Raw genomic sequence first — 27,448 nt, forward strand, 5'->3', positions numbered from 1 at the left:
AATAATATTTCTTTTAAAATATTATTTAAAATTTGATAAAATAATTATTATTATAATTAATTTCAAATATCGGACATGTTTCAATAAATTTTTTAATTAATGTTTTATTAAAAATATTCTCAACACTGCAAACTGATGTTTTAATTTTTCAAACTCAAATTGTTTTCGAGACAAGGAATTTTAGGTTACAAAAGTGTTTATTCTTATAGTTAGTTTAATGTTGGTTATTTGAGGATTTTTAGTGTTTTTTATTAATAAACAATATATTATTTAAAAAAATAGATTATGTGTTTTTTTTAATTGGTTTTTTAATTTAAAATTTAAATTTTATTAAAAAATATTTTTAATTAATAAAATGAGGTAAATTAATTATTAAAAATATACCATTTAAATTTGAATAAAAATCTAAAAAACTCATAGAACAAGCTTACCTTATTTCTTATACAATAATGTTTGCACTTTAATTACCTATATATTTTATTTAATTCACTTCTTAGAAACATATACTCTACTATTTTTTGACCATTATTTATTTTTTATATATTTTTTTTATGTAGGACATTTAGATTATTTAAATATCATTGTGTTTTAGAAGAAGGTTATAGTAAAAATATAATGTTTTTTTACTAACATAATTTATTTATATTATTTTTAAATTAAAAAGAACTAACAGGATACTCAAAACCATAACCAGACCAGGTTTTCAACTCAAAATACTTCTACAAACATTTATTATAATACAAAACTAACTTGTTTTTCCATTATCAAGACTTCATCCTAAAAAAAAAAGTTAGTGACCTAATCTATTATTTATTTAGAGATTCAATTAGGTTAGACTTGCACCAAAATATGGTTGTGACGGTGCATCAATACCATATTACTTACTCAATATGATATTACCCAAAATTTATACTCGAAAACTCGTCTCGTTAAAATAACTCAAACTTGAAAAACTAATAATGTTTGAAAAATTTAGGATTTTTAGGATTTCTAATATACATATTATATTATATCTTTTATAAAGTGAACTATAAATATAATTCTCAAACTCGATTACAAAATAAGTTACTATTCGAGTCGAGCTTTGAGTTATTTACGAGCAACTTAACTAGTTTACCACCACTATTCCAAGACACACAATTTCATATAAATAAGGACTACATTGATAAAAATATAATCCATGGGGGGAGAATGAAGAGGATTAAAGAATTTATGGGCATAATTATGGTGCATAGGATAACAATATGTGGCATCTTTATTATTCTATTTTAGTTTTGTTAAATGATTTTTTTCTGGTCCTTTCACCAACGACCATGGCTTCTTCTCTACAGAGCTCTGTGATAAATGGACATGGAATTGAGCATAATCCCTTCCATATCGCGAAACAGACGGTAAGAGAAACAGTCCGGCGAGTTACCGTCGTTCTTCCGGCCGGAGACATTTCGAGAAGGTCCGCCGTTCTCATTTCTGTTTTGCCTTTCGGTCTCATTTCTCTTCCTCAGCCATTACTGGCTAGAGAAAGAAGAAACAGGAAGAAGATTCCGCTTGAAGATTATCTCACCAGCCGTAAGTTACTCTTCTCAATCTACTAATTTCTAGTTTCATTTCGTTATGAACATATGTAACTGTATTTGTTGATTCACTACATTGATTCTGTTATAGATTCAATTCTCAAGTTAGACCTAGAATCCTGTATCTGAATAGGAATTGTATCCATTGAATTCAATATCTAAGTTATTTCAGTAATGATCTGTAGCTGTAATCGATGAAGTATCTGTATAGAAACTGACGAATTGTTGATATTAAATATTATGATCTAGAATCCTGTAATGAATTGCTATAATAATTATGTGTGCGTTGATTAATCTTAGTAAGTGTAGCAGCTGAGGAATAGGAATTGAAATTGGATCCAATGAATTCCATATCTAAACTATTTCAGTAATGATCTGAATCTGTAATCAATGAAGTATCTGTATAGACTGTATAGAAACTGACGAATTGGTTGATATTACAACAGCGGATGGTCTGAAATATTATGATATAGAGAAAGGAAAAGGTCCTATTGCTGAGAATGGATCATCAGTTGAGGTTTGTGCATATATCATTATGAAAATGATAAGGTTTTATACTTGAATTGCTTCTGTATTCACTTTTCCATTCTGTTTAGGTTCATTTCGACTGCGTTTACAGAGGAATTACAGTAATTTCAACCCGAGAATCCAAACTTTTGGCTGGAAACCGAAGTATTTCTCAGGTGTCTTACTTTTTGTGTTGACATTATGTAAATTGAATGTATTCGATTGTGTTTTTCAGCTCTTGACATAGTTTTAAATAGGCTTATGAGTTTAAGGTTGGATCTCCACCTGGTAAAGAAAGAAAAAGGGATTTTGTAGACAATCCGAATGGACTTTTCTCAGCTCAGGCTGCACCTAAACCGCCTCCTGCTATGTATTCAATTATAGAAGGAATGAAAGTTGGGGGAAAGGTGAGAAAATGATGTTCGACAAATTCGTATTAATTGTTTTTCTGAATTTGAGCTCGTTTCATTCATCTTCTACATTTTCTGTTTCAATCATAAACATGAATTCTCTATTTGGGTATGGCAAACATTGTTGCTTCATTCATGAACCTATTTTTGTAATTACAGAGGACTGTGATTATTCCACCCGAGGCTGGATATGGTCAGAGGGGATTGAATGAAATTCCGGTATGATGTTTAATTATGCGAAAAAGAAGAATGACTATGGCTGCAGATAAAATGCTTATAGACTGTTTTGCAATTTGATTGTGCAGCCTGGAGCTACATTTGAGCTTAATCTAGAGCTTCTGAAAGTGCTTCCCCCAGATGGAAAATAAACATAAGTAACTGCTCTAATTGTAGATTTATGCAAATTGAATTATCTTCGATGAAGATTGATTAGGGTTTATTATACCCTTTTTATTGAGGAACCTTCCATTACTCGGTTTGTTGTGATTTAAAGAAAAAATGTCTATTTTTTTCGTTTACTTAGTTACAGATATAAAGATGTCGAGATTCTCTTGTTTTCTAGATGTATCGGGCCAATTTTTGTTTTCTTAGTAGGTGTGATCGAGGTTTATTCTCCAGCGTAACTATTACGACTCCAGACATGACCTTGATAGACATGAAAAATTAAATTAAATTTGATTCTCATTCTCTTTTGAATTGAAGTTTATGGTTTTTGTTGTTTCAAAGGTTTTAGGAGAAAATGCAATGAGTTTGAATTTAAGGGACAAAATCAAAGTTAAGGGACTAAATTACAAATATTATCTTTGTGTGTTTAATTTTTGAATTTTAAGGACCAAATCAAAATTAAAGTAAAGTGTAGGGACTACATTACAAATATTATCTTTCTTTTTGATATTTGAATTGAACAAATGTTTAAGTTTTTCTTATCTTCAGGGACCTGTTTGTAAATAATAAATAAATAAATTTGCTTTCACTTCACCCTAATTGAAAGAGAAACCGCCGCCATCTCTCACTTTGAAGCCTCCGATCTAGGAAAGAGGAGGTTGAGACTTGAGAGAAGCCGCCGTTTCGTATTTCGTCGTTCTCTTCTACATCGCCGTCACCTGCTCCTCCTCCGTACGGCCGAGAGCTCACTCTGTCCAGATTCAGACTCCTTCGCTGTCTGTCGCTAGGCCAGGACCAGGACTCAGGTATTAGATATTCACCAATGCAAATCTCCATAGAATCGTAGATTCTGTTTGTTATGTTATTTGAGGTTAAACGATTGAATCTGATCTTTGTAGGTGTGAATGCACTACTCTCCATGATTTGTGTATGTTCTATATGATAGTTGGATTACACAATAGCAACTTTAATAGGTTTTAGCTGATTGATATGACTGTGATACTGATTACGGTTTCTGTGATTATATTTGTATGTTTGTTATGATTTTTGTATGTTCTATATGACAATAGCAACTTTAATATCTTTTACCTGATTGATATGACTGTAATTACTGATTACGATCTCTGTGATTCTGTTTGTTATTGTATTTTGAGGTTAAATGGTTTTATTTGATCGTTGTAGGCTTAAATGAACTACTACATGATTTGTGTATGTTTTGCATGATAATTGGATACACAATAGCAACTTTAGTAGCTTTTAGCTGTTTGATATGACTTTGATTCCTGATTACGATCTCTGTGTTTCTGTTTGTTATGTTATTGAGGTTAAATGATTGAATTTGATGGTTTTAGGTTTAAATGCACTACTATCAATGATTTGTGTATGTTCTTTATGATAATTGGATTACACAATAGCAACTTTGATAGATTTTAGCTGATAGATATGACTTTGATTCTGTTTGTTATGTTTATTGAGGTTAAACAATTTAATTTGATTGTTTAAGTATTAATGCTCAACTCTCCATGATTTGTGTATGTTCTATATGGTAGTTGGATTACACAATTGCAACTTTTATAGCCTTTACCTGATTGATATGACTGTGATTACTGATTACGATCTCTGTGTTATGTTAATAAGGTTAAACGATTTAATTTGATTGTTTTAGGTTTAAATGCACTACTCTCCATGATTTGTGTATGTTCTGTATGATAATTGGATCACAATAGCAACTTTAATAGCTTTTACCTGATTGATATGACTGTGATTACTGATTACGATCTCTTTGTAGATTGGAGAAAGAAAGATGTTAGGTAATGAAGCCAACAGTACATTTAGCAAGACAACAGGATTACCTCGTAAACGATTTTATCGAGCACGAGCACACAGTAATCCATTGAGTGACTCTCATTTTCCAGTTCCAATCTCACCTTCCCAAGTTGATTACTCCGTTCATTATCCTCAACTCTTCCCTTTCTCCGATCAAAAAGCCATTGTTTCCCAAAAAATCCAGTTTGCTGACATTGGCTGTGGCTTTGGAGGATTATTGATCAGCCTAGCAACTCTGTACCCAGAAACTATCATGATCGGAATGGAACTACGAGATAAGGTAACAGAGTATGTCAAAGAAAGAATCCTAGCCCTAAGGGTTTCAAATCCAGGTCAATACCAGAATGTATCTGTGGTTAGAACTAATTCAATGAAGTACATCCCTAATTACTTTGAAAAAGGACAGCTTTCGAAAATGTTCTTCCTTTTTCCTGATCCTCATTTCAAGGAGAAGAATCATAGGCGTCGAGTGATCAGTATGCACTTGTTGGACGAATATGCTTATGTTCTTAGTGTTGGAGGAATCATATACACTGTTACGGATGTGGAAGAACTTGGGGAGTGGATGAGAAAGTGTTTGGAGGATCATCCGATGTTTGAACCTTTATCGAACGAAGAACTGGAAGCTGATCCAGTTGTGAAGCTCTTGACTGTGGCGACTGAAGAAGGGCAAAAGGTTGCACGAAATGAGGGCCAGACTTTTCAAGCCATTTTTCGACGCATCGTCCCATCTTTGTGAGTGGTACTCTTTCATGTGTTTTTTATGTTGCTTTTTTAGATGCTGGCAGAAACTCATTTTTGTTTAAGAATACATTCCTAATTTATCCCTAAATTATATAGTTGGAGGATCAGTTTTTTCTCTTTATTTTGATGTTACCCAAGAAAGTGTTATTTTGAGTTCATGATACATATAGAAGTGTGTGGTTTTAACTTGTTATTGAATAGAAGGGCAACTTGGCTCTTTTATATTTTTGGAGCGCAACTCGATGAAAAACTCGAGTAACACGATAGACATAGAGAAATTTTGTAAGGAATGATGAGTTATTTTAGAATTATGTTCTTTAGATTTTCATTTCACTCATTGAAAGACACCCTATTAAAATTTATACAAATTTTCTCTACTTGTTTTGTGAAATGTAAAAGTTTATACCATGTCTATTAAGAGGAAGAAATTTACCATATATTAGTTTAAATGAACCTTAGCTCTAAGTAAAAATAATGAGTGTAGTTAGAATTCAAATAAACTATTTTATTTATAAAAAAAAAGTCTACGAGAATTATTTTTTATTTTCTTTCTAATTATAGTTTATTATTTGATATGTTCAATTTTTTAGTTATCATTTCAATTGATTGCTTCTTAGTGGGAATTAAATTTTGAGATGAATTGAAACAAATTTAATTATTTAGCAAAATAATTTAAATTTTAAATAATTATACTAATATATTAATTTTAAAACATTTAATTATATATATTCGATTTAAAAATATTCAAATATAATTCATTGATATATTTAAATTAGAGAAATTTGAATAGCTTTTGCAGCTAATATAGTATTATGTACTATTTTGTGACTAAATCAGGCCGCTATATTGTATAAATTTGATCCTTATGCTATAATTGTATGTTATATATTAAACATAAAATATATACAAAAAAATAAAAATTGAAATGGTGAATATTTTGATAATAATATTTTTGAAACTCATGAATGGTGAATAAACCAATATATATATATATATATTATATATATATATATATATATATATATATATATATATATTATAACATTTACAATATGTAATTTTTACAATCTTAACTCAACCTAGTATATGTTTTCAAACAAAGTCAGTATACATCATAAATCCATTCACCTTTTATTTGTTTTCAAAATTGAAATCATTGAAAATTTGAAAGTATATATAAACTAATATTTAATGTCTAATTTTTTTATTATATCCTATAATTTAAATTGTTAATTATTTTTTTTTCAATATTTTATAATCACTTATATTATATATTTTTTTTATTAAGTTGTATTCTCTTATCAAAACAAAAAAATGATATATTTCCAATAAATACAATCAAACAAGCTTTAAGACTGGTTTTGGTTAGACTTGGCTTATTTAAATTAACCTCGTATAAGTTTGATAAATATATTTAATAATATTTAACTTAGATACATACATTAATAATACAAGCTTATTTTTTTAAAACAATTAAATATATTTAATTTATTCAGTAAAAAAATTGTATAAGCTCAATTAATATAAAGATTGATGATGACATGAATGAAACTCATCCATAATCTGACTGACGTTGACTCATCAATTATCTCTATATACTTATAAATATTATTATTATTATGTCTTTTTAATTTTGATTGATAATAATATAATTTATATAGAATAAATTTATTTAAAAAAGAAACAGCCTACATGAAACAACTGACACCTCTTGTGTACTAGTTTTGAAGAATTGACCACGTGCACTTTAGAACCCTCTCGTATCTTTCTCTCTCATCTCTCCCAGTTATTATTTATTATTTTTTTAAGCCCCTCATTTATTTCCCAAACACGAGAACGTTGTCTGTTTCGAAAATTATTTGACATTAGTTATTAAACCTAGTTTGATTCACATTATAATAATAATAATTATTATTATTATTATAAATTAATATAATATTTGTATGATATTTATTTCAATTTAAAATATTTTAAATGGATTATAGTTATTGTTAACTTAATTTTGATATCATTAGAATTATGTAATTTTTATTTTTATTATTTTTTAAAAATAATATAGAAATATATAATATTAAAATTAATAAAAATAATAATAATTTAATTTAATTTAATTGATTACTCATGAAAATAAAAATAAAAATAAAAACCCTCTTAAGGGTGGTGGCTTGAGTCTTATCATTTTAGACAAACCTCTCTACATTAGTTTTTACTGTTTATCAAATAAACTGAATAATTTAAGGAAATAAAATTAAAGTGGATGAATTAACCCTATGATTATTTAGCTATTATATTAGTTAGAGATAAATAAAAAAATTGGTAATAACACTTAGTTCAAATTATTTGAGATTTAATAACATGTTAATCTATTTTACATATATTCATCATTAAAATATTAAAATAAATTTTATTATATTATTAATTTTATTATATTCTTACTCTTAATCATAAAAGTAATGAAGACAAATATTCAAATAATGAATAGTTGAGATAATCTTCTTCAATTTAAGTTATTGAAAAGTATATTATTTAAAGTTTGACTTAATGAGTATTCTCATATAACTTCAACCAAACAAGACCGAATGTATGTACAAATTGACCAATACTCATCCCAAAAAGAAGAATTCTAATATATGATAATAAATTATCTGTATTAAGAGATTATATTAAAAAAATGTATTTAATTCTTATAAATATCATACTAATAATTTGATTGATAATATGATTATATGAATTTAATAAATTAATTTAAACAAATATAGAGTATAATTGATAAGCACAATTAATTGAGTACACTATGAGTTTTATGTATTTGATAGAAATGTGTTTGTTAGAGAAGGGTCAACAAATTTATTAAAAAAAATTATTTGATATTATTTATGATTTTTTAAAATAAATTTTAATTTAATAAACTATTTATTTCTCTATTTTTTAAAAAATGGACAAAATTCACATTTATTTACTAATTTTATTCATATTTTCTTTTTAAGTTTATCCCAATTTTTTTTTTACTTGAACTGTAATTCCTAGTTTATAAGTATGTTTAAATAGGTCACTCATAACAAATGACTTAAATTTTCCAAACATTACCTCAAATTTAATTTAATTATTTTTTTTATTGTGAGTTTATTGATAAATCTTTATTTTATTTTTTATTTTATTTTTTATTTTATTTTTTTTTTATTTTTTTTTGGTGTAAATATGAATTTGAAAATGTATAGATCTTCTATTTAAATTTTAACTTTAATGTTTTTTTTGTACATAAATAATATTTTCTTATTATTTATTAACATGTCGATAAATTATTTCATATTAAATATATAAAAAAATTATTTATTTTATTTATAAAATGTTAATTATCATTAGTTCAAACTAGCATTTAGCCCGTGCATTTGCACGATTAATAATATAAAAAACCGTGAAAAAAAATTACGGATAATATTTTTAATTTTATTTTTAACCGTTTTAAATTTATGGGTGGGTTAACCCACAATCCGACCCAAGTATCCATTTACTCAACATCATTATATATATATATATAGATTAGTTAGTTAAAAAGTTGAACTATATTAATATTAAAATGTCCCGCGTTTATCAAATTTGATGTTAAATTTAATTTTACCTCTAACATTTTTTATTTTATTTTTAACCGTTTTAAATTTAAAGGCGGGTCAACCCACAATCCGACCCAAGTATCCAAATTAACCACAACTCTCGACCCGGCAATCCGGACACTTTAAAAATTAAGCATCATTATATATATATAGATTAGTTAATAAAAAGTTGAATTTATATTAATATTAAAACGTTCCGCGTTTATCAAATTTTGTGTTGAATTTAAAATATAAAGTCTTTATAGCCTAGTTGGTTAAAGAGTTGTACTTATTTTGTTAAGTTGCAAATTCGAAACATACCTCTAACATGCTCTCGACCCGGCAATCCGGACACTTTAAAAATTAAGCATCATTATATATATATAGATTAGTTAGTTAAAAAGTTAAACTTATATTAATATTAAAACGTCTCGCGTTTATCAAATTTGGTGTTGAATTTAAATATAAAGTCTTTGTAGCCTAATTGGTTAAAGAGTTGTACTTGTTTTGTTAGGTTGCAAGTTCGAAACAAACCTCTAGCATTTTTAATTTTATTTTTAACCGTTTTAAATTTAAAGGCGGGTCAATCCACAATTCGACCCAAGAATCCAAATTAATCACAACTTTCGACCCGGCAATCCGGACACTTTAAAAATTAAGCATCATTATATATATATAGATAAGAAGTTACTTATGACATATTAATTGCAAATAATACAAAATAACGTAGAAAAAATCAAAATAAATAGAAGAGAGTTAAATATTAATAATATAATAAATTATAAAAATTATAATTTCAAAAAAAAAAATTAAACAATTTTGAATTTTTTAGAGTGATTCCAAATACACACTTTTGTGAGTTTCATGATAATAAACAAACAAGATTAATTCAAACAAATCAATACTGTGATTTCGAAAAAATCTCTAAAAATAAAATAATATATATATTAATTTTATAAGGTTGTAAAATTAAAGTTGACTATTCCATTTGTAGAAAGAAAAATTGAGTTTGAATTTATGACTGAAATTTGTTAATTATTAATGAGATGTGTCATTGTGTCCTATAAATGACCCTATTTTGGTCGGGCTTTTGACTTTAGCAAAGTACAGTTGTCAGCTCTTGTTAGACATTATTTTTAAAAAATAAAATAAATTATAATTTATATTAAGAATAACAAAGATGTTAACATTATTCCACCTTTTTATATTATTTTTTGACTTAATTAAATAAAATAGAAACATGTTTAAGTTACTAGTTGAATTGTAAAAAAAAAACCTCACACTATACTATTAATTAAACATCACCTTCTTATATAAATCTTTCAAATTCAACTTCTTATTCAAGTTTTCTTACTTAATTTCTCATAATATTTAACCCTTTAATTTCAGTTATTCACAATATTTATTACATATCTTCTCATTATTAATAATGTAACAAATATATATTAAAAATAATGACACAGGGAGTGACTCTACGTGGATGCCAGCGTGAAAAAAATATATTTCATTTTCAAAAATCGAAACGCGCCATTAATGACTCTTTGTATTCCTATTAATCCCATAACATAACACACAACACGCCATTAATGACTCTTCGTATTCCTATTAATCCCATAACACACAAAACTATTGTGCGCCTATTGTCTAGAGATTCAAACCATAGCCATTGTTCGCTTATCATCAAGAGATTCAAACCGTAGCCACCATTTACCCAGAGATTCAAAACCGTATCATTCTTTCAGTCGCCTGCGATTTTTGTTATACGTTTCCGTTTTCAATCTCTGTTCTACGTTTTCGTTCTACGTCAAGTTCCGTTCTTCAACCTCAAAATGGTAAGAAATGTTAATTCTTCTAAACTATTTGATTACAATTGTGTGTTTAACTTGTGACCATCTGTGATGTTTAGGATTCAGATAAACAACTAGTGGTCTTTGATGCATCAAATAATAACGAAGCCAATAATACTAATAACGAAGCAAGGAAGAGTCTGAACAAAGCAATGAATAGGCATAACGAATAGGAGAAGACTCAGAACAAAGCGAACAAAGCTAAGAAGATGAAGTTCTCTAACAACGATGAAAGATAGCAATCAATTAAAACGATTTAGACAGTGAAATGAAATGTTAGAAATGTTAGACAGTGATTGTTAAAAATGTTAGACTGCATAACAGTTCATGATAAATAACATTACAGTTTATGTTAAATGACATTACAATTTAGGTTGAATGACGTTACATTTCAGGTTAAATGACATTATAATTTAGTTTTAAAAATATTACATTTCAGGTTAAATGACATTATAATTTAGTTTTAAAAATATTACAGTTAAGGTTAAATGTCATTACAGTTGAGGTTAAATGATATTAGTCTATTACAGTTCATATAAGACAATACATTTTAATTTATAAGATATTAAATTTTAGTTTATATTACATTTTAGTTTCAATAGCATTACAGTTCAGTTTTAATAATATTATAGTTCAGGTTAAAAATATTACAGTTCAAGTTAAATAACATTACAATTCAGTTTAAATGACATTACAATTTAGTTTATAAGACATTATATTTTTGTTTAAATAACATTATAATTTGGTTTTAAAAATATTATAGTTCAGGTTAAATGTCATTACAGTTTAGGATCAGACATTGAATTTTAGTTTATAAGACATTATATTTTAGTTTATTATTATTTTTTTTTTCAGTTTGAAGGTATATAAGAGGAAGAAAGCTTCTTCTAGGAGGAATCTTTCTTCACCCCACCCATATTTCTTCTATTCTTGTAAGGTAACAAGTGTCATCTTCTCAAAACTTGATTGTCAAAACTTGATTGTAATGTTATCAAAATTAGATTGTCATTTTCTTTCTTTCACAGAGTCAAGGTAACTAAGATGAAGCTTTCTTCACCCGCCGCCCCGCTTATTCCATTTCCGCTTCTTCTATTCGTCCAAGGTAATAATTGTCATCTTCACAAAATTTGATTGTAATGTTCTCAAAACTTGATTGTCATTTTTCTTTTCTTTTATAGAGTCAATGTATCTAAGAGGAAACTTTCTTCACCTATCGCCCCCTCTTCTTTCATTCCCGCTTTTTCACCCCCGTTTTTTCACCCCCGCTTCTTCCATTCATTCATTTAGGGTGAAGTGTACATTTAATGAAATATCTATCGAATGTTCTTTATCAGTTCCTAGTATGGTCTCCACCACTTCAAATTTAATAGTTGTCCCATAGTATTCAAGTATGAAGGTGTTGCAGAGCATCAACCCTTTCACCTCATTTTAGAATAACTTAAAATCGTTGTTATTATATACACTTTGAGATTTCCTTTCCAAGGAATACCCACTAACAATTGGAATTGTGGAATTATAAGACTGAAAATCCAATTTCTTTTTCTTCTCTATGTTCTTCTTCAGCGCCCTATCATATTGCTCAACAAACTACTATAGTGATGTTTTCGAATGAATAAAGTCATCAAAAAAAGCATTCACATTTTCACTTCTTTACGATGTTGACATGTCTGTCCAGAAGTGATATTTAACATACACAAGAATCCATTTAGCTTGTTCTACGTGCAAATAGTTCAACCAATAATTTTCTTCTAACTCAAACTCTATCATTTTTATCAAATTCTCTTCATACTACTCAATTGTGATTGAGTTATATATAGACAATGTTCTTCAATGTCTTTTTTATATTTTTATACTGAGCATGAACAACCAATTTTGTAGGAAGTTTCTTCATGATATGTCAAAGACAAAAACGATTATTGGTGGTTCATAAATTCTTGTTCAATAGCAATGGTCAGTGATCCAACATTAGTTAGTTGATGAATTGCCTTTGGCAGCATGTCCGTGGCATACATGTCAACCAAACTTGAAAAAGAAAAGGCAAATAAATGACATTTGTGAAATCGAAGATGTCGCGATTTTCCTGTGCTCAAAAATATGGGTTTGCTCATGGGTATAGCAATTAGTAATCTCAACAACACCTTCACTCATAATCGCACCGTTTATCTCAGCCTTAAATTCGTCTTGGTGGAAGGTCTAACTTGTAAAATATTTCTCCCCTTTATAGAATATACACCACTTTATTATTTGTCATCTGGACCATTCCTTGATTCTAGATTAGAATGCCAAAACTTTTGATTGGACATAAGCGTTATAATATTCATGAAACTCATTTTCGAATGAAAGTCATTCCAATAGTGAAAATTTGAATATCGAGATGGATGATGATGATTGATCCATTAAACTAAAGATAAGAGAGAATCTGTTGTTAGACAACATTACATTTCAATTAAATAACATTACAGTTCATTTTAATGACATTACAGTTCAGTTTATTAGATATTATAATTCAGTTTAATCAGACATTATATTTTAGTTTATCAGACATTACATATAGTTTATCAGACATTAAATTTATTTTATCATAACATTACAGTTCAGTTTATAAGACGTTATAATTCAGTTTATCAGACATTACAACTCAGTTTATCAGACATTACAGTTTATATTATCAGACCATGACAGTTCCGTTTATCAAACATTACAATTAGTTTATCAGGACTTATAGTTTAGTTATAAGACGTTACATTTAGTTTATTAGACATTACATTTCAGTTTTAAAACACATTACAGTTCAGTTTTTAGGAAAATACATTTCAGTGTATAACAGTTACATTTCAGTTTTAAATGACATATACGTTATAGTTCAATTTATAAAGTGTTACACTTCAGCTTAAATAACTTTACAATACAATTCAAATGATATTATATTTTTAGTTTATCATATATTACAGTTCAGTTTATCAGACATTACAGTTCAATTTTTCAGACATTGCAACTCTGTTTATATAACATTATAATTTAGTTTAAAACACATTACATTTTTTTGTTTATAAGACAATACAGTTCAATTTTAAAAATTACATTACAATTTAGAAATTAAAGTTCAGTTTTAAAAATAACATTACAGTTTAGACATTACAGTTCAGTTTTAAAAATAATATTACAGTTTAGACATTACCGTTTAGTTTTAAAATTAACATTACAGTTCAATTTTAAAAATAATATTACAATTTAGACATTATATTTCAGTTTAAAATAACATTACATTCAAACATTACAGTGCCGTTTAAAAATAACACTAGTTATCGTCTTGTTCGCGGTAGTCATCTTCTTTGTAGTGGTCTTCTTCACGGTGGTTTTCTTCCCAATTGTCTTCTTCGTGATAGTCGTCTTCGAGGTCATCGTCTGCTTCAATTTAGGTTTCTTATAGAGAAATAAATCTAAATCTCGGAGATTTAAGTTATTCTTCGATAAGAGAAGGTTATGATTTGATCAAAAGTAAAGAAGAACGTGGACTAACTTTTATTTTCCATGTGGCCTATTTTTACAGCGTGGCTGCCACATGGGGAGTCGCTGCCCCAGTCACTCTCCTATCATCACTCGTATTTTAAATAATATATTAACATTTTAAAGTTTCTTGACACATTAAACTCACTTTTCATAACCCCAAGTTATTTAAATAAGCTATATTAATTATTTAAACAACTTCAATCAAAATACATACTAGTGTAAAAAGGACTATTAACCACGGCGAAAATGCCGACGTTAATAATTATACGTCGGCGACTAAAGCCGTCGTTCGTCGACGCTACAAACTCGACGTTAAAAATATTTTGATTATTAACAAGGTTTTAGGGGAGGACATAGTGGTTAATAATGACACATTGAGAAAATTCTGTAAGGAACGTGCTAATAAGTAACGACAGGATTGATTTCTCTTTGTGATCTCTACCACAATTCTGATATGAATATTTATTATTAAGAACGACGTTATCATAAAGCTGTGATTAATAAACTATTCATTAGTCACGTTTTTATGATAACGCCGTCCTTAATAATCAATAATCTGGAAATTTTAGTGGACGGTTTTTAAGGACGCCGATATCATAAAACCGTGATTATTAAATAGTTTATTAATCATGGATTTATGCTATCGCCGTGGTTATTAATTTTCTCTAAAAAAGGCGGGGAAAGCACGGGAAAACATGACTTTTAGCCACGGTGTTCATCATAAAATCGTGACTAATAATAATGGCGGAAGTATGGCGAGAAAGCCAAAACATTAGCCACGAAGAATACAATGAAAGCTGTGGTTAATAATACTTATTAATGTGGGCGTTACATAGCCGACACTAATAAAAATTATTAACCACGACGAATCGATCGCCGACACTAATAAATATTATTAACCATGGCGTATGGTCGTCGTGGTTAATGATAGCCGTTAAAAATACTGTTTTTACTAGTGACAATAAAACTTCTATAAATTAATAATGCTAGGACCTGGATATTTTATTAATTTAGCGAGATATTATTATATCAAAAAATTAATAATTAATTAATTTAAAGAGATTTTACGTATGACCTTTAAATTTTCAAGTCCAATGTACTAGTCATAATGTATATTAGTTAGGAGATAACAATAAATTATAAAAACAAGTTATAAGACACATTCTATGAATATACCTTCACAAATTAATTGAATTTGTCAAGTTCATTATTTTTGAATAATTAAAAATTTGGTTATGGTACCAAAAAGTTGGCACATAGGTACCGACGTACATTAAATATGGTTAAAAATTGATCACATATAAAATATCCATTGATTTTTTTAAACTCACATCAACTATGACTCCTAACTAAAAGGTGTTCAAAAATCAACCATGACCAATCAACAACGAAAAATGTTATGCGAGTATAAGAGAGATCACCAAGGATGCCACTCAACACGATTTGGTACAGTTGACTGACAAAACTTTTAATTTGAAAGTTAGTCAATGAACAATATCAAACACTCCTAAAGCGATCATCAGAGTTCCTATCAGCTGAATTTGACAAAGGGGATCTTCCAAGCATCGCAAACTAGACAAGTACCCGAACATCTAAAAAGTTGTTTATGAATGGTTTCACCACATCAAGAGCGTGTGAATATAATGGAAGAGATAATCATTGAGAAGACGATTGAGGGCACTGAAGCTTTTGTATCAACATGATTTTTCAGAGCATAAACTTTCACAAGACTGACTTGAGAAATTCAAGTTAAGGCATTGTATCAATCATATCGCCGTTTCGGAGAAAGTGGATCAGTTTGACACAAGACATGAAGAAGAAATTGGAGTCTATAAGGGAAAAGATTGATCAATTTCCTATGAAAGATATTTTTAATATAGATGAACTGGTTTATTTGTCATGTTACAAGCTTACCATTCACTTGTAATAAAACAACTTGAAGGTAGGAAATATGACAATGAAAGACTTACATTGTTATTTGTTACAATGAGGATGAATTAGAAAAAAATTTCTCTATGGATCATTGGTAAGGTATGCAAAGCCACATTGTTGTTTTAAAAATATCAACATGAATAACTTAGATTGTGAATACTGTGTCATCAAAAGAGCATGGATGACCGAGTTGCTTTTCGAAGAATATTTCGTGTGGTTGGATGAAAAAATGCACGGTAAAAAAAAAATCCTTGATAGTGAATATTGTTCATACCCATTCAAATAATATCCAAGAGTTACAAAACATTGAGTTGTTTTTTTCTACCGCCAACCATGACTTCAAAAAATTCAACCATGTGAGCCTTTGAAATGTACTACCGTAAAAGGTTTTACCGTAAGATTTTGAAAGGATATGAGTTGGAACATTTTTCTCTAGAAAATAGTTAATGTTTTAGATGCTATCAATTTGGTTGTCTTAGCTTGGAGAAATGTGTAACAAGAGGCCATAGTGAATTAATTTCGACACTATAAATTTGTTCTGCAAATCCAAATTTAAATGACGTAACTTATGCAGGAAACATTCATGAGCTTGAGAACTTGATTACAGATATACTTATCGGCACAAAATGGATATAAATCACTTGCTAAATTATCCTGGTGAAAATAGTGAAGGTTACGAGGTTCAAAACATTGAAGAAATTGTGGCGAATACCATTCAAAATTCGATCGATGACGAAGTTGAGGATGATTCAATAGCACCAAGAACTCGGAAAGAAGCATTACAAGTGACAACAACTTTTCACAAATTTTATTATAATACAAGAAGACCATGCCCAACTCCTAAGTGTAGTGAGGAGATTTAAAGAAGAACTTCAATATATAGTTGAAGTTCAACAAAAATAAAAAAAAAATAAAATAAGTGACTATAGATCATTTTTTTACCGGACAATCTTAGAATTTGTTGGGACCAATATATATATATATACTTACTGAGATCTTAAAAAAACTATTATCTTATTATTTTATCAAGTTGAGACTAGACAAATTATTAATTTTATTGAGGTTATTAATTTATCGAGTATTAATTTATAAAGATTTTACTATATATTTATATAAATAATTCAATTAATTATTTAAAGTCAATTTTATTAAAAAAAGAAGATGTATTTTATAACTATCTATTTATTTGCATGACCCAATTTGAAATTGAATTCATTTTGTTCTATTTGAAACGATGTTAAATCATTATTCATTTCAAATAATAATAATAATAAATAATTTTAATGAATAGACACTAGAATAATAAGGTCTTCATAAAACTTGAGTATATTTGAATGAGAGGAATTGAAAATAAAATGTGAATTGGAATTCTAATTTCATTCTACCAATCATATGTTTGAAAAAATTATAGAATTATAATTTAATTTTAATTATTATGTTTGAAACAAAATATAATAAAAAACAATTTTATTATATATTATCTATTTTTATTAAAATATTGGTTTGATAAGACCGGATAGTTAAGTGTGATTTTTTTTTTTAAAATTTCGATTCTTATTAAAAAGTATCGGTTCGACACATTAATTTCATAGATTAAAAATTTATCGGACTTCTTAAATTCTAAAACAAAAGATCAGTTTCACATTTTAACTTTTTAAACTAATATATATCAGTTCAAAATACTAACTTACTAAATAAAAAAATAAAAAAGATATCGGTTACATATTTTAACCTCATAAATTAAAAAATAAATATCGATTGAAAAGTTAATCATGTTTCAAATAATAAAATAATAAATTAATTTGTTTGAAAAAATATAGAAAAAATTAAATTTGAAATTCTATTCTAAATAAAAAGAGTGGAATTAATAATTACAAAATTATGAATTTTATTAAAATTTTAATTTTAATTCTAATTCTTAATATTAAAAAGTCTATTAAAACCTAATACTTGAAATAGTTAGTGTTTTCAATTTCAACTAGGAAAATTTCCTTACGATGCACACAGATAAGAATAAAAATAAAATAAATTAAAAAAATTATAATAATATTTATTCAATGTTTAAAATTATTAAAATAAAAAATATAACGCTCTCATTCCACATTTTATTTTGTCAAATGTTTCATCACATATTTTTTCCGAATGAATCTCTCATTTCGTGACTTTACACTTTCACTTTGTCAATAAAATATCTGATTCATATTTTTTAATAATTAGCATCGTGACCTCACATTTTGGTCAATTAAATATTTGATTCATATTTCTTTAACCACTTTCAAATGATACCGGTCTATTATCCCTCGACAAACCACATCTCAATCACATTTGGTTAAAAGTTGTACTTGTTTTGTTAGGTTGCAAGTTCGAAACCTACAAATAATATTTTTAAATTTACTTTTAACAGTTTTAAGTTTATGGGCGGGTCAACCCACAATCCGACCCAAGTATCAATTTACTCTCATATAAATATCCAAATTAACCACAACTCTCAACTCGGCGATCCGGACACTTTAAAAATTAAGCATAATTATATATATATATATATATATATAGATTAGTTAGTTAAAAATTTGAACTTTTATTGTTAAAATGTCTCGCGTTCATCAAATATGGTGTTAAATCCTAAATATAAAGTGTTGTTAGCCTAGTTGGTTATAAAGATGTACTTGTTTTGTTAGGTTGCAAGTTCGAAACCTACAAATAATATTTTTAAATTATTTTTAATCGTTTAAAGTTTATGGGCGGGTTAACCCACAATTCGACCCAAGTATCCATCCATTTACTCTCACATAAATATCCAAATTAACCACAACTCTCGACCCAGCAATCCGGACACTTTAAAAATTAAGCATCATTATATATATATATATATATATATATATATATATATATTAATTAGTTAAAAATTTGAACTTTTATTGTTAAAATGTCTAGCATTCATCAAATTTGGTGTTGTCTTAAATATAAAGTGTTGTTAGCCTAGTTGGTTAAAGAGTTGTACTTGTTTTGTTAGGTTGCAAGTTTGAAACCTACAAATACATTTTAAAATTATTTTTAAACCGTTTTAAGTTTATGGGAGGGTCAACCCACAATCCGACCCAAGTATCCATTTACTCTCATATAAATATCCAAATTAACCACAACTCTCGACCCGGCAATCCGAACACTTTAAAAATTTAGCATCATTATATATATAGATTAGTTAGTTAAAAATTTTAACTCTTATTGTTAAAATGTTTCGCGTTCATCAAATTTGGTGTTGAATCTTAAATATAAAGTGTTGTTAGACTAGTTGGTTAAAGGGTTGTACTTGTTTTGTTGGGTTGCAAGTTCGAAACCTACAAATAACATTTTTAAATTTATTTTTAACCGTTTAAAGTTTATGGGCGGGTCAACCCACAATTCGACCCAAGTATCCATTTACTCTCACATAAATATCCAAATTAACCACAGCTCTCGACCCGACAATCCGGACACTTTAAAAATTAAGCATCATTATATATATATATAGATTTTAATGTTAACAAATACTTAATATTTTTATTATTTCTTTATTTTTGTTTTACTAAGATTCATTTTACCTATATAACTAAAATAAAACTGTTTTTTATCAATCATTAATGTTTAATAAAAAATATTTTATTTATAAAATAACTGATATATACATGTAACTTAAAAGTTTGTTATAAATCTGAGATTTTGAATTATATTAAGTAAAATAAGAGGTTGTATAATTTTTTAAAGATACTAATAATATATATATATATATATATATATATATATATATATATATATATATATATAAAATGATGCTTAATAAATAAAATGTAAGGTAATATTCACGCTCTCACCATATCTCATATAGGCTAATTATATTTTATATCAGTTTCTCTGTTATCATAATTACCTATTCATAATTACTAATTTATCTCTTATACCATAATTATTAATTTATCTTTTTTAAATAACTTTTATTTTATTTTACTAATTTTTCTTTCCTAATTATATATATTATTTTTCTTCATTAACTTTATATAAACTTATATTTAATATTATATATATATATATATATATATTTATAATATACACAATAATACTATATATAATATATAATAACGTTTTTAAATGATTTATTAAACTTAAAATAAAATTACAAATTTCTCTTATATATTAATTTCTCTCTCATATTTATAATATAACTTTTTTTAATTGATTTCTATTTTGTAATAATTAATTTATTTTTTATTTTCTTTTTTTTCATATATATATATATATATTTCATATTTTCTTACAAATAATTTTTATATTTTTTTAATAAAATAAAAATTATAAAAGAATTAATTTATTTAAAAATTAACATTAAACGTTTCTCTCTCTAAAAATCTATATATATAGTATATTTTATCATTAATTTTATATTAATATATTTTTTCTTCGTATTATCCTTCTATGCATATTTATTATTTATATAATTAATTAAAATTTTTTTATTCATTATATATTTTATCTATTATTAATTAACCAGAATTAAATATTTATATATACATAAAATTTTAAATTAAATTCAAAAAATACAAATGGTCTAATGGTTACAGTGTTCACATTTCATATTAGAGACTAGAGTTCGAGTCTGAATTTATGCGAATTTATAAATGATTATGCATGTGAGTATGAGTGGGTGAATTTGTGGTCGATGGTAAATACGTGCGTAAATTTGTGATTGACGGGGAAAGCCAAAAGTAAAAGTAAGGGTAATATATGTACAAAGCTCGAACGTGATTGATTGGGAAGGCCAAAAATAAAAGTAAGGATAATATATGTACAAAGCTCGAACAAAGATATATAATGATGTTTAAAACTAAAAATTTATGGTGATATCTACCAAATTTTTACATATTTTATATGAATTTCTCATCAAATTCTCGCAGTACAATTGTCTCTCTTTTCTCCTTATGTCTAAGTCTTTCTTCAATCAACTCTCATTTCTCCTTAGGTATAGTTAACACGAGAATATGAGGTGGGCGTCGACAACGGAAGAGAGACCAGAGGAAAATATTCGATCTTGATTTGAAGAAAAATGGGAAGCGAATGAATACAAAGATTCGAAATTAAAAGGAAGCCGATGATTCTCTACCTCCGTGGATTTTGAAAAGTTTTTTATAAAATTTAAAATTAATTGATTTTTTATTTTTACACATTTTATATGAATTTCTAATTAAATTTTCGCGTTACATTCGTCTCTCCTTTCTCCTTAGGTTTAGGTCTTTCTTAAATCAACACTCCTTTCTCTTTAGGTATAGGTAGCATGAGAAGAGGAGGAAGACGACGCCGACGTGATGGAGAAGGGGACGATAACGCAACGGAGGAGGGCGACGATGACGCAAGAGAGACATAGAGGAAAATATTCGATCTTGATTTGAAAAAAATGGGAAGCGAATGAAGATGATGATTCGAAATCAAGAGGAAGACGAGTATTCTTTGTCTCCGTAGATTTAGAAAAGAAAATAATTTTTTTTTTATTTTTACACATTTTATATGAATTTCTCATCAAATTTGTCTCTTCTTTCTCCTTAGGTCTAAGTCTTTCTTAAATTGACTCTCATTTCTCTTTAGGTATAAGTAGCACGGGAAGAGGAGGTGGGCGACGACGACGTAAGAGAGACCTAAAGGAAAAAATTCGATTTTGATTTGAAAAAAAATGGAAAGCAAAAGAAGATAGAGGATTTGAAATCAAGAGGAACCCGATTATCTGCCTCCAAGCCTCCAAGGATTTAGAATATTTAAAAAAAATATATTATTATTATTTTTTTCTATAACAAAACTTAATAAGATATTTTATAATAAAATTATAAATAAAATTGTATTTTAATTAATAATATTAATATTTTAATTATGTATATATATATATAATACAAAATTATAATAAATAGATTATATATATAAAAATAGTACAAAATATATTTCACTATATATTTTGATATCTTTTAAATAATTGATAAATATTTATTAATTAATTTAATTTATAATACTATTATAAATATATATTTTTATATAAAATATTATAAAATTGATTTTTTTTAAATAAAAATAATAATTAATGTTATTGTTTAATAAAAATAAATTTATATATAATAACATTTAAGTATAAATATATATATATAAATATATATATATATAGTTTTGAAAAAAGAGTTTTATGGTGTTGATAAAAAAGATGGTTCAATATTATTTTTTAATAGACATTTCACCTATATTTTAATTAAAATTTTGACTTTTAATGTATAATAAACTGATTTCGAAATTTTTGAAAGGACATAGTAGAAACTGAAATAATTATGAACAAATGAGAAAAAAAATACAAACATATTTTCTTCAAATATTATTTTCGTCAATTTAAGATAGTAATTTAAGATAGTGTGATAATTCACGTTAAAAAATGAAAATTTAAATTAAATTAATAGAACAAAAAACTAAAATTTTGAATAACATATTTGTATTATTTTATTTTAGTTGTATTTAAAAAATGTTTCTATAAAGAAAAATTATAATAAATTTTAGATTAGATAACTTCATAAAATATTAATAAAAATGGAAATGTGAAAGAATATATACACAATATTAAAATTTCTCAAACTTATATATTTAATATATATAGTGTCTAACAATTATGATACTATAAAATTAATGTCAAACACAATTTATTGGTAAAATTTATGTAATAAAATTTAAATAATTATTAATTTTTTATAATTCACGTGTAAAGATATAAATAAAAAAAATGGAACTTAAATGTGTCAATTTTTATATAACAAAATTTAATTAAAGTGAAAATTTATATTTATTGTATTTGATTAAATATTTATAAATTATTAAATATAACAACCATTAATATATTATATAGTGGGATTATTATTATTTTTCTTTTATATTTGTCCGTTTGAATCACACGGAAATCATGCTAGTATAACTAGTTACACTTATATTTGTTGTTTAGGGTTTTCATAATAGTTTTTAAATCTTTGATAATTTATTAGGATTAACATTCAAATCAATTAATCGTTATATCGTCCGATTCGAAAGTGAAAAACTATATAAGTCAAATAAAAAATTTTGATATAATAAATAATTATATTGTATATTCAAATAACTAAAACAAATTTGATCCAAATTTAAAATATTTTATATTTTATTTTTTAATGTGAAAATTGTCCTAACAACTATATTTTCACTCTCATTTAAAATATTATTTATTTTGAGAAAAAAATATTATACGATGTATCTAACTTATAAGTATGAAATAGGCAACAATTACTCACAATTAAGAAATGTCATAACAAATGTTATTATAACATTTAAGGAGCAACCTTGTTGGATTAGATTTTTTTTTTTTAAATTCAACCATAATCAAATAACATTTCATCATTTCTCTCATCAATTCGTACCACTAAATTCATTAACAAAAATATTAAATACTTTCTATTTTATTATTTTTAAAAATATTTTATAATTATATTTTCAAACTTCTCAAAATCATCGTCCATCAACATTTTTTAAATAATTTTTTACCAACAAACTATACGTTACTTTAATAGGTATAATATAAAACTACTATATATTTTCCATCTAACATAAAATATAGATAACTAAATAAAAAATAAGAACAAATTTGTTATCACAAGATAAAATTTAAATTTATCAAACACAACAAAATTAAATCCGCGTCACCTCATAAATAATGCTATTTTAGTAAATAATAAAATAAAATATGTAAATATTAAATTTACAAGCTATGAATTACAATTATTATATTAAAAATGACGTATAAAAGTCTAGAATACGTCACGTTTGGCCAACTATCAACAAATAAAAATTTTAATAAATATTATTATAACATTTAACCAACTACTAAATAATAATATTTTAACAAAATAAAATAAAATATTCATATATTAAATTTGAAACTTATGAATTATAATTATTATATTAAAAATGACGTATAAAAGTCTAAAATATGTCACATTTGACCGACATTATCAAAGGAAAAATCTAATAAATATTATTATAACATTTAACCAACTTCTAATAAATATTATTATAACATTTAACCAACTAGATAAATTATCTTGTTTGTTAGATTTTTTTTTAAAATCCAAACATAATCAAAATCAATTTATCATTAATAATATCACTAAATTCATTAATTTATTTGATTTTTTTATAACTATATATTACTACCTTAAAAAAATATATATATATATCTTCTCAAAATCAACACTATCTTATTTTTATCGATTATAATATAAAACTATTATATATATATATATATATATATTTATTTATTTGTTTTAACGTTGAAAATTAGCATGAACTACGTCATGATCATCACTTTAATTTGATGATAAATGAAAATCTAACTTTAATTTGTTGATAAATGAAAATCCAACTTCTGATTTTGTTAAAATTTAAGAACAAGCCAAACAAAAATTAATACATTTTTTTCTTGTTGAACTATAAATAATATTATTTTAGTAATAAAAAAATATTATTAAAAAAAAACAAAGGGTACCCTACAAAAAAGTTGATTGTATAAGTAAAATAAATAATAAAATATTATTAAAACAGTCAAACTCAATATTTTGAAATAGGTCAATAGAGGGGATACATTGAACTTGGGAAGGTATTGTCTTCCTTTGCCTTCTTTTTCTTGGGCCCTCTCTTGTCACCTTCTTCCTTTTTCTTTCCTTCTATCTCTCTCTTCTCTCTTCTCTCTTCTCTCTCTCACACACACAGATGTGGATCTTATCAGCTTAATCCTTCTTCCGGTTGGTTCATCATCGATCGATCTGAATTCAGAATTCATTCAATCTCACTGAAGATCCAGGTATTTATCATATCATATCATGATCATAGCTTTATAGGGTTAAATTTGATCTTTCTGTATGAATATATGTGTGTTTCTGCAATTCTGTGTGTTGTTTAATCGAGATGAAGAACATCTTATTTGTAAACTTTTTGAAGTTTTCCTTGCACACCAAGTGTTTGATAAATTGTCTCACTGCATAATTGCTTCATATGATCAGTTTCTTTCTTTTTATTATATATATATATATATATATATATTATATATATATATGTATTATATGTTTAGGGTTTATTATAATTGGATTAGACCAAAGCTATTTTATTATTTAATATAGATACAAATAGTCATTAATGTTCATCGATGTTCCTGATAGAATAGATGGGGTATTATATTATTATATCTTACCAAGTTAGTTCAAGTGTATATAGTAAATATATATATATATTTTTAATTTTTACTTAAAACGTTTATAAATGAAAATGAAAAATCTAGTAAGAATAAGATAATATAACCTTTTTTTTACCATTTTTAAATATAGACCTTTTAACATATTATCATCTTATACAGGGATAGATCTATGTAGGAATGTATTAGGTTTAAATTGTTATCTAATAATGTTTCAAAAATAATAATGTTATTGTATTTGTTGACTAGGGTGGTTTCTTAGTTCAATTATATTTATATACTACTCTAATTTCTGGTTCTGTCCCTAGTCTTTTTTGTCCTGTATCAGCTTCGATGGCGTCTGGAAATTCATCGCATCGTCAATTCCTTCATCCTCGTGAATTCTTAGGACCTCAAGTCGACCTACATTTGCAAGCACCATTCTCTGTTCCCCAACCAACTGCGGAAGATCATTCATCGGATTCGAACAAGGAACTATCTCCCGAGAAAACTCATCCGATCACTCGTCGCTCTCGCGGTCGTCCAGCCGGGTCGAAAAACAAACCGACTCCTCCAACCGTGATCACACGCGACAACCCCAACTCTCTCCGTGCCCATATTCTCGAAGTCTCGATCGGGAACGATATCATCGAGAGCTTATTGAGTTACGCTCAAAAGAGAGGCAGGGGAGTTTCCATAATCGGAGGGAACGGTTCGGTTTCGAACGTTACTCTCAGGCAGACGGCCGTGGGGCCGAATGCCGGAGGCGTAGTGAGTCTTCAAGGAAGATTCGAGTTGTTGTCACTCAAGGGAACGGTTCTTCCGCCTCCGGCTCCTCCGGGAGCCGGTGGCCTCTCGGTGTTTCTAGCCGGAGGACAGGGGCAGGTGGTGGGAGGGATAGTTATGGGACCGTTGATCGCGGCTAGTACGGTTGTGCTCATGGCGGCTTCTTTTGCGAATGCGGTTTTCGAAAGGTTGAGTCTTGATCCGGAGGAGGAGGTTCAGCCGGACGAGTCGTCTGGAGTTACCACCGGAGGTGGTGGAGGTGGAGGTAGTTTGTTCAATGTTCCTAACTACTTTTCCGGTGATCATCAGTTATCTGGATGGGGAGGTAACGGCGCTGCAAGGCCTTCTTTCTAGCTTATGAATTTCATGGTATTATTATATATTAATACTCAATAACTTTCTCCAATGTTGTTTAATTTCATGCAAATATACATAGGTTTTATTTGTTTATTACTTTAATTATCTCTTCTCTTTGGTTTTCTTGATTACTATATATATAGAGAGATTAGAGAAAAGAAAATGTAACTCCCAATAAGGTTTTTTAAATATAATATATATAATTGCAATAGATCTTGTTTATTATATTTTGATATATAGGATTGATTATTATCAAAACTATTTTGATCCTAAATCTATGTATTAAGAGTTTTGTCTAAAATATAAAAAGTCTCATGTTTTATATCATAAATGTGAGGATCTTGCTAATTTGCTAAGGGTTATAAGGGTTGGGTTTGATTTTGGGTTATTTTTTTATTATTTATTGATAATGTTGTTTTGAGATATATAAATGGATTATTTGAAAACCCTATATAGATTAATTTGTGTTTCTCACATACTGATTGATATGAGAATTCTGTGTCTTTTTGTTTGTAACCATTTATGTCCTTATGTTTCTATTTCAATGATTTTTTAATAGACAAATTAGGAAGGTGTAGAGGGGGGTATTTATGTATATATATGGGCTAGCTTTTGCATGGGGAGTGGTGTACGGTTTTATGGTGTTCATGCAGTCAATGACTCAATATCCACATCAATGCTGATTTGTTTTTTATTTTATTTTTTTGAGAAGGAATGCTGAATTTATCTAACTATA

At 26.8% G+C, this 27,448-nt stretch overlaps 3 protein-coding genes across 3 annotated transcripts; all 3 read left to right on the forward strand.

The window, feature by feature from the left end:
* The first annotated feature begins 1,285 nt into the window (after nt 1-1,285).
* LOC124926385 (peptidyl-prolyl cis-trans isomerase FKBP18, chloroplastic) lies at nt 1,286-3,049 on the forward strand. Its single transcript, XM_047466597.1, has 6 exons — nt 1,286-1,566; nt 2,018-2,088; nt 2,168-2,254; nt 2,336-2,485; nt 2,648-2,707; nt 2,794-3,049. The coding sequence occupies exons 1-6, from the start codon at nt 1,314-1,316 to the stop codon at nt 2,854-2,856; spliced, it is 684 nt and encodes a 227-aa protein (XP_047322553.1). The 5' UTR covers nt 1,286-1,313; the 3' UTR covers nt 2,857-3,049.
* Nucleotides 3,050-3,237: 188 nt separating this feature from the next.
* LOC124926384 (tRNA (guanine-N(7)-)-methyltransferase) lies at nt 3,238-5,562 on the forward strand. Its single transcript, XM_047466596.1, has 2 exons — nt 3,238-3,678; nt 4,662-5,562. Exon 2 carries the CDS (start codon nt 4,677-4,679, stop codon nt 5,436-5,438), a length of 762 nt encoding a protein of 253 aa, XP_047322552.1. The 5' UTR covers nt 3,238-3,678; nt 4,662-4,676; the 3' UTR covers nt 5,439-5,562.
* A 19,495-nt stretch (nt 5,563-25,057) lies between these two features.
* On the forward strand, nt 25,058-26,862 carry LOC124927110 (AT-hook motif nuclear-localized protein 27-like). The gene is made up of 2 exons (XM_047467458.1): nt 25,058-25,203; nt 25,899-26,862. The coding sequence occupies exon 2, from the start codon at nt 25,924-25,926 to the stop codon at nt 26,707-26,709; it is 786 nt and encodes a 261-aa protein (XP_047323414.1). The 5' UTR covers nt 25,058-25,203; nt 25,899-25,923; the 3' UTR covers nt 26,710-26,862.
* Nucleotides 26,863-27,448: the final 586 nt, after the last annotated feature.

Source organism: Impatiens glandulifera, chromosome 2 (genome assembly GCF_907164915.1).
Source record: "Impatiens glandulifera chromosome 2, dImpGla2.1, whole genome shotgun sequence".
Lineage (NCBI taxonomy): Eukaryota > Viridiplantae > Streptophyta > Magnoliopsida > Ericales > Balsaminaceae > Impatiens > Impatiens glandulifera.

Bases quoted from the DNA above. Each gene is read 5' to 3' on its own strand.
- LOC124926384 (XM_047466596.1), top strand. From the start codon at position 4,677: ATGTTAGGTAATGAAGCCAACAGTACATTTAGCAAGACAACAGGATTA.
- LOC124926385 (XM_047466597.1), top strand. From the start codon at position 1,314: ATGGCTTCTTCTCTACAGAGCTCTGTGATAAATGGACATGGAATTGAG. The intron at 1,567-2,017 runs GTAAGTTACTCT...ATATTACAACAG, and splicing joins TGAAGATTATCTCACCAGCC to CGGATGGTCTGAAATATTAT. The intron at 2,089-2,167 runs GTTTGTGCATAT...CATTCTGTTTAG, and splicing joins AGAATGGATCATCAGTTGAG to GTTCATTTCGACTGCGTTTA.
- LOC124927110 (XM_047467458.1), top strand. From the start codon at position 25,924: ATGGCGTCTGGAAATTCATCGCATCGTCAATTCCTTCATCCTCGTGAA.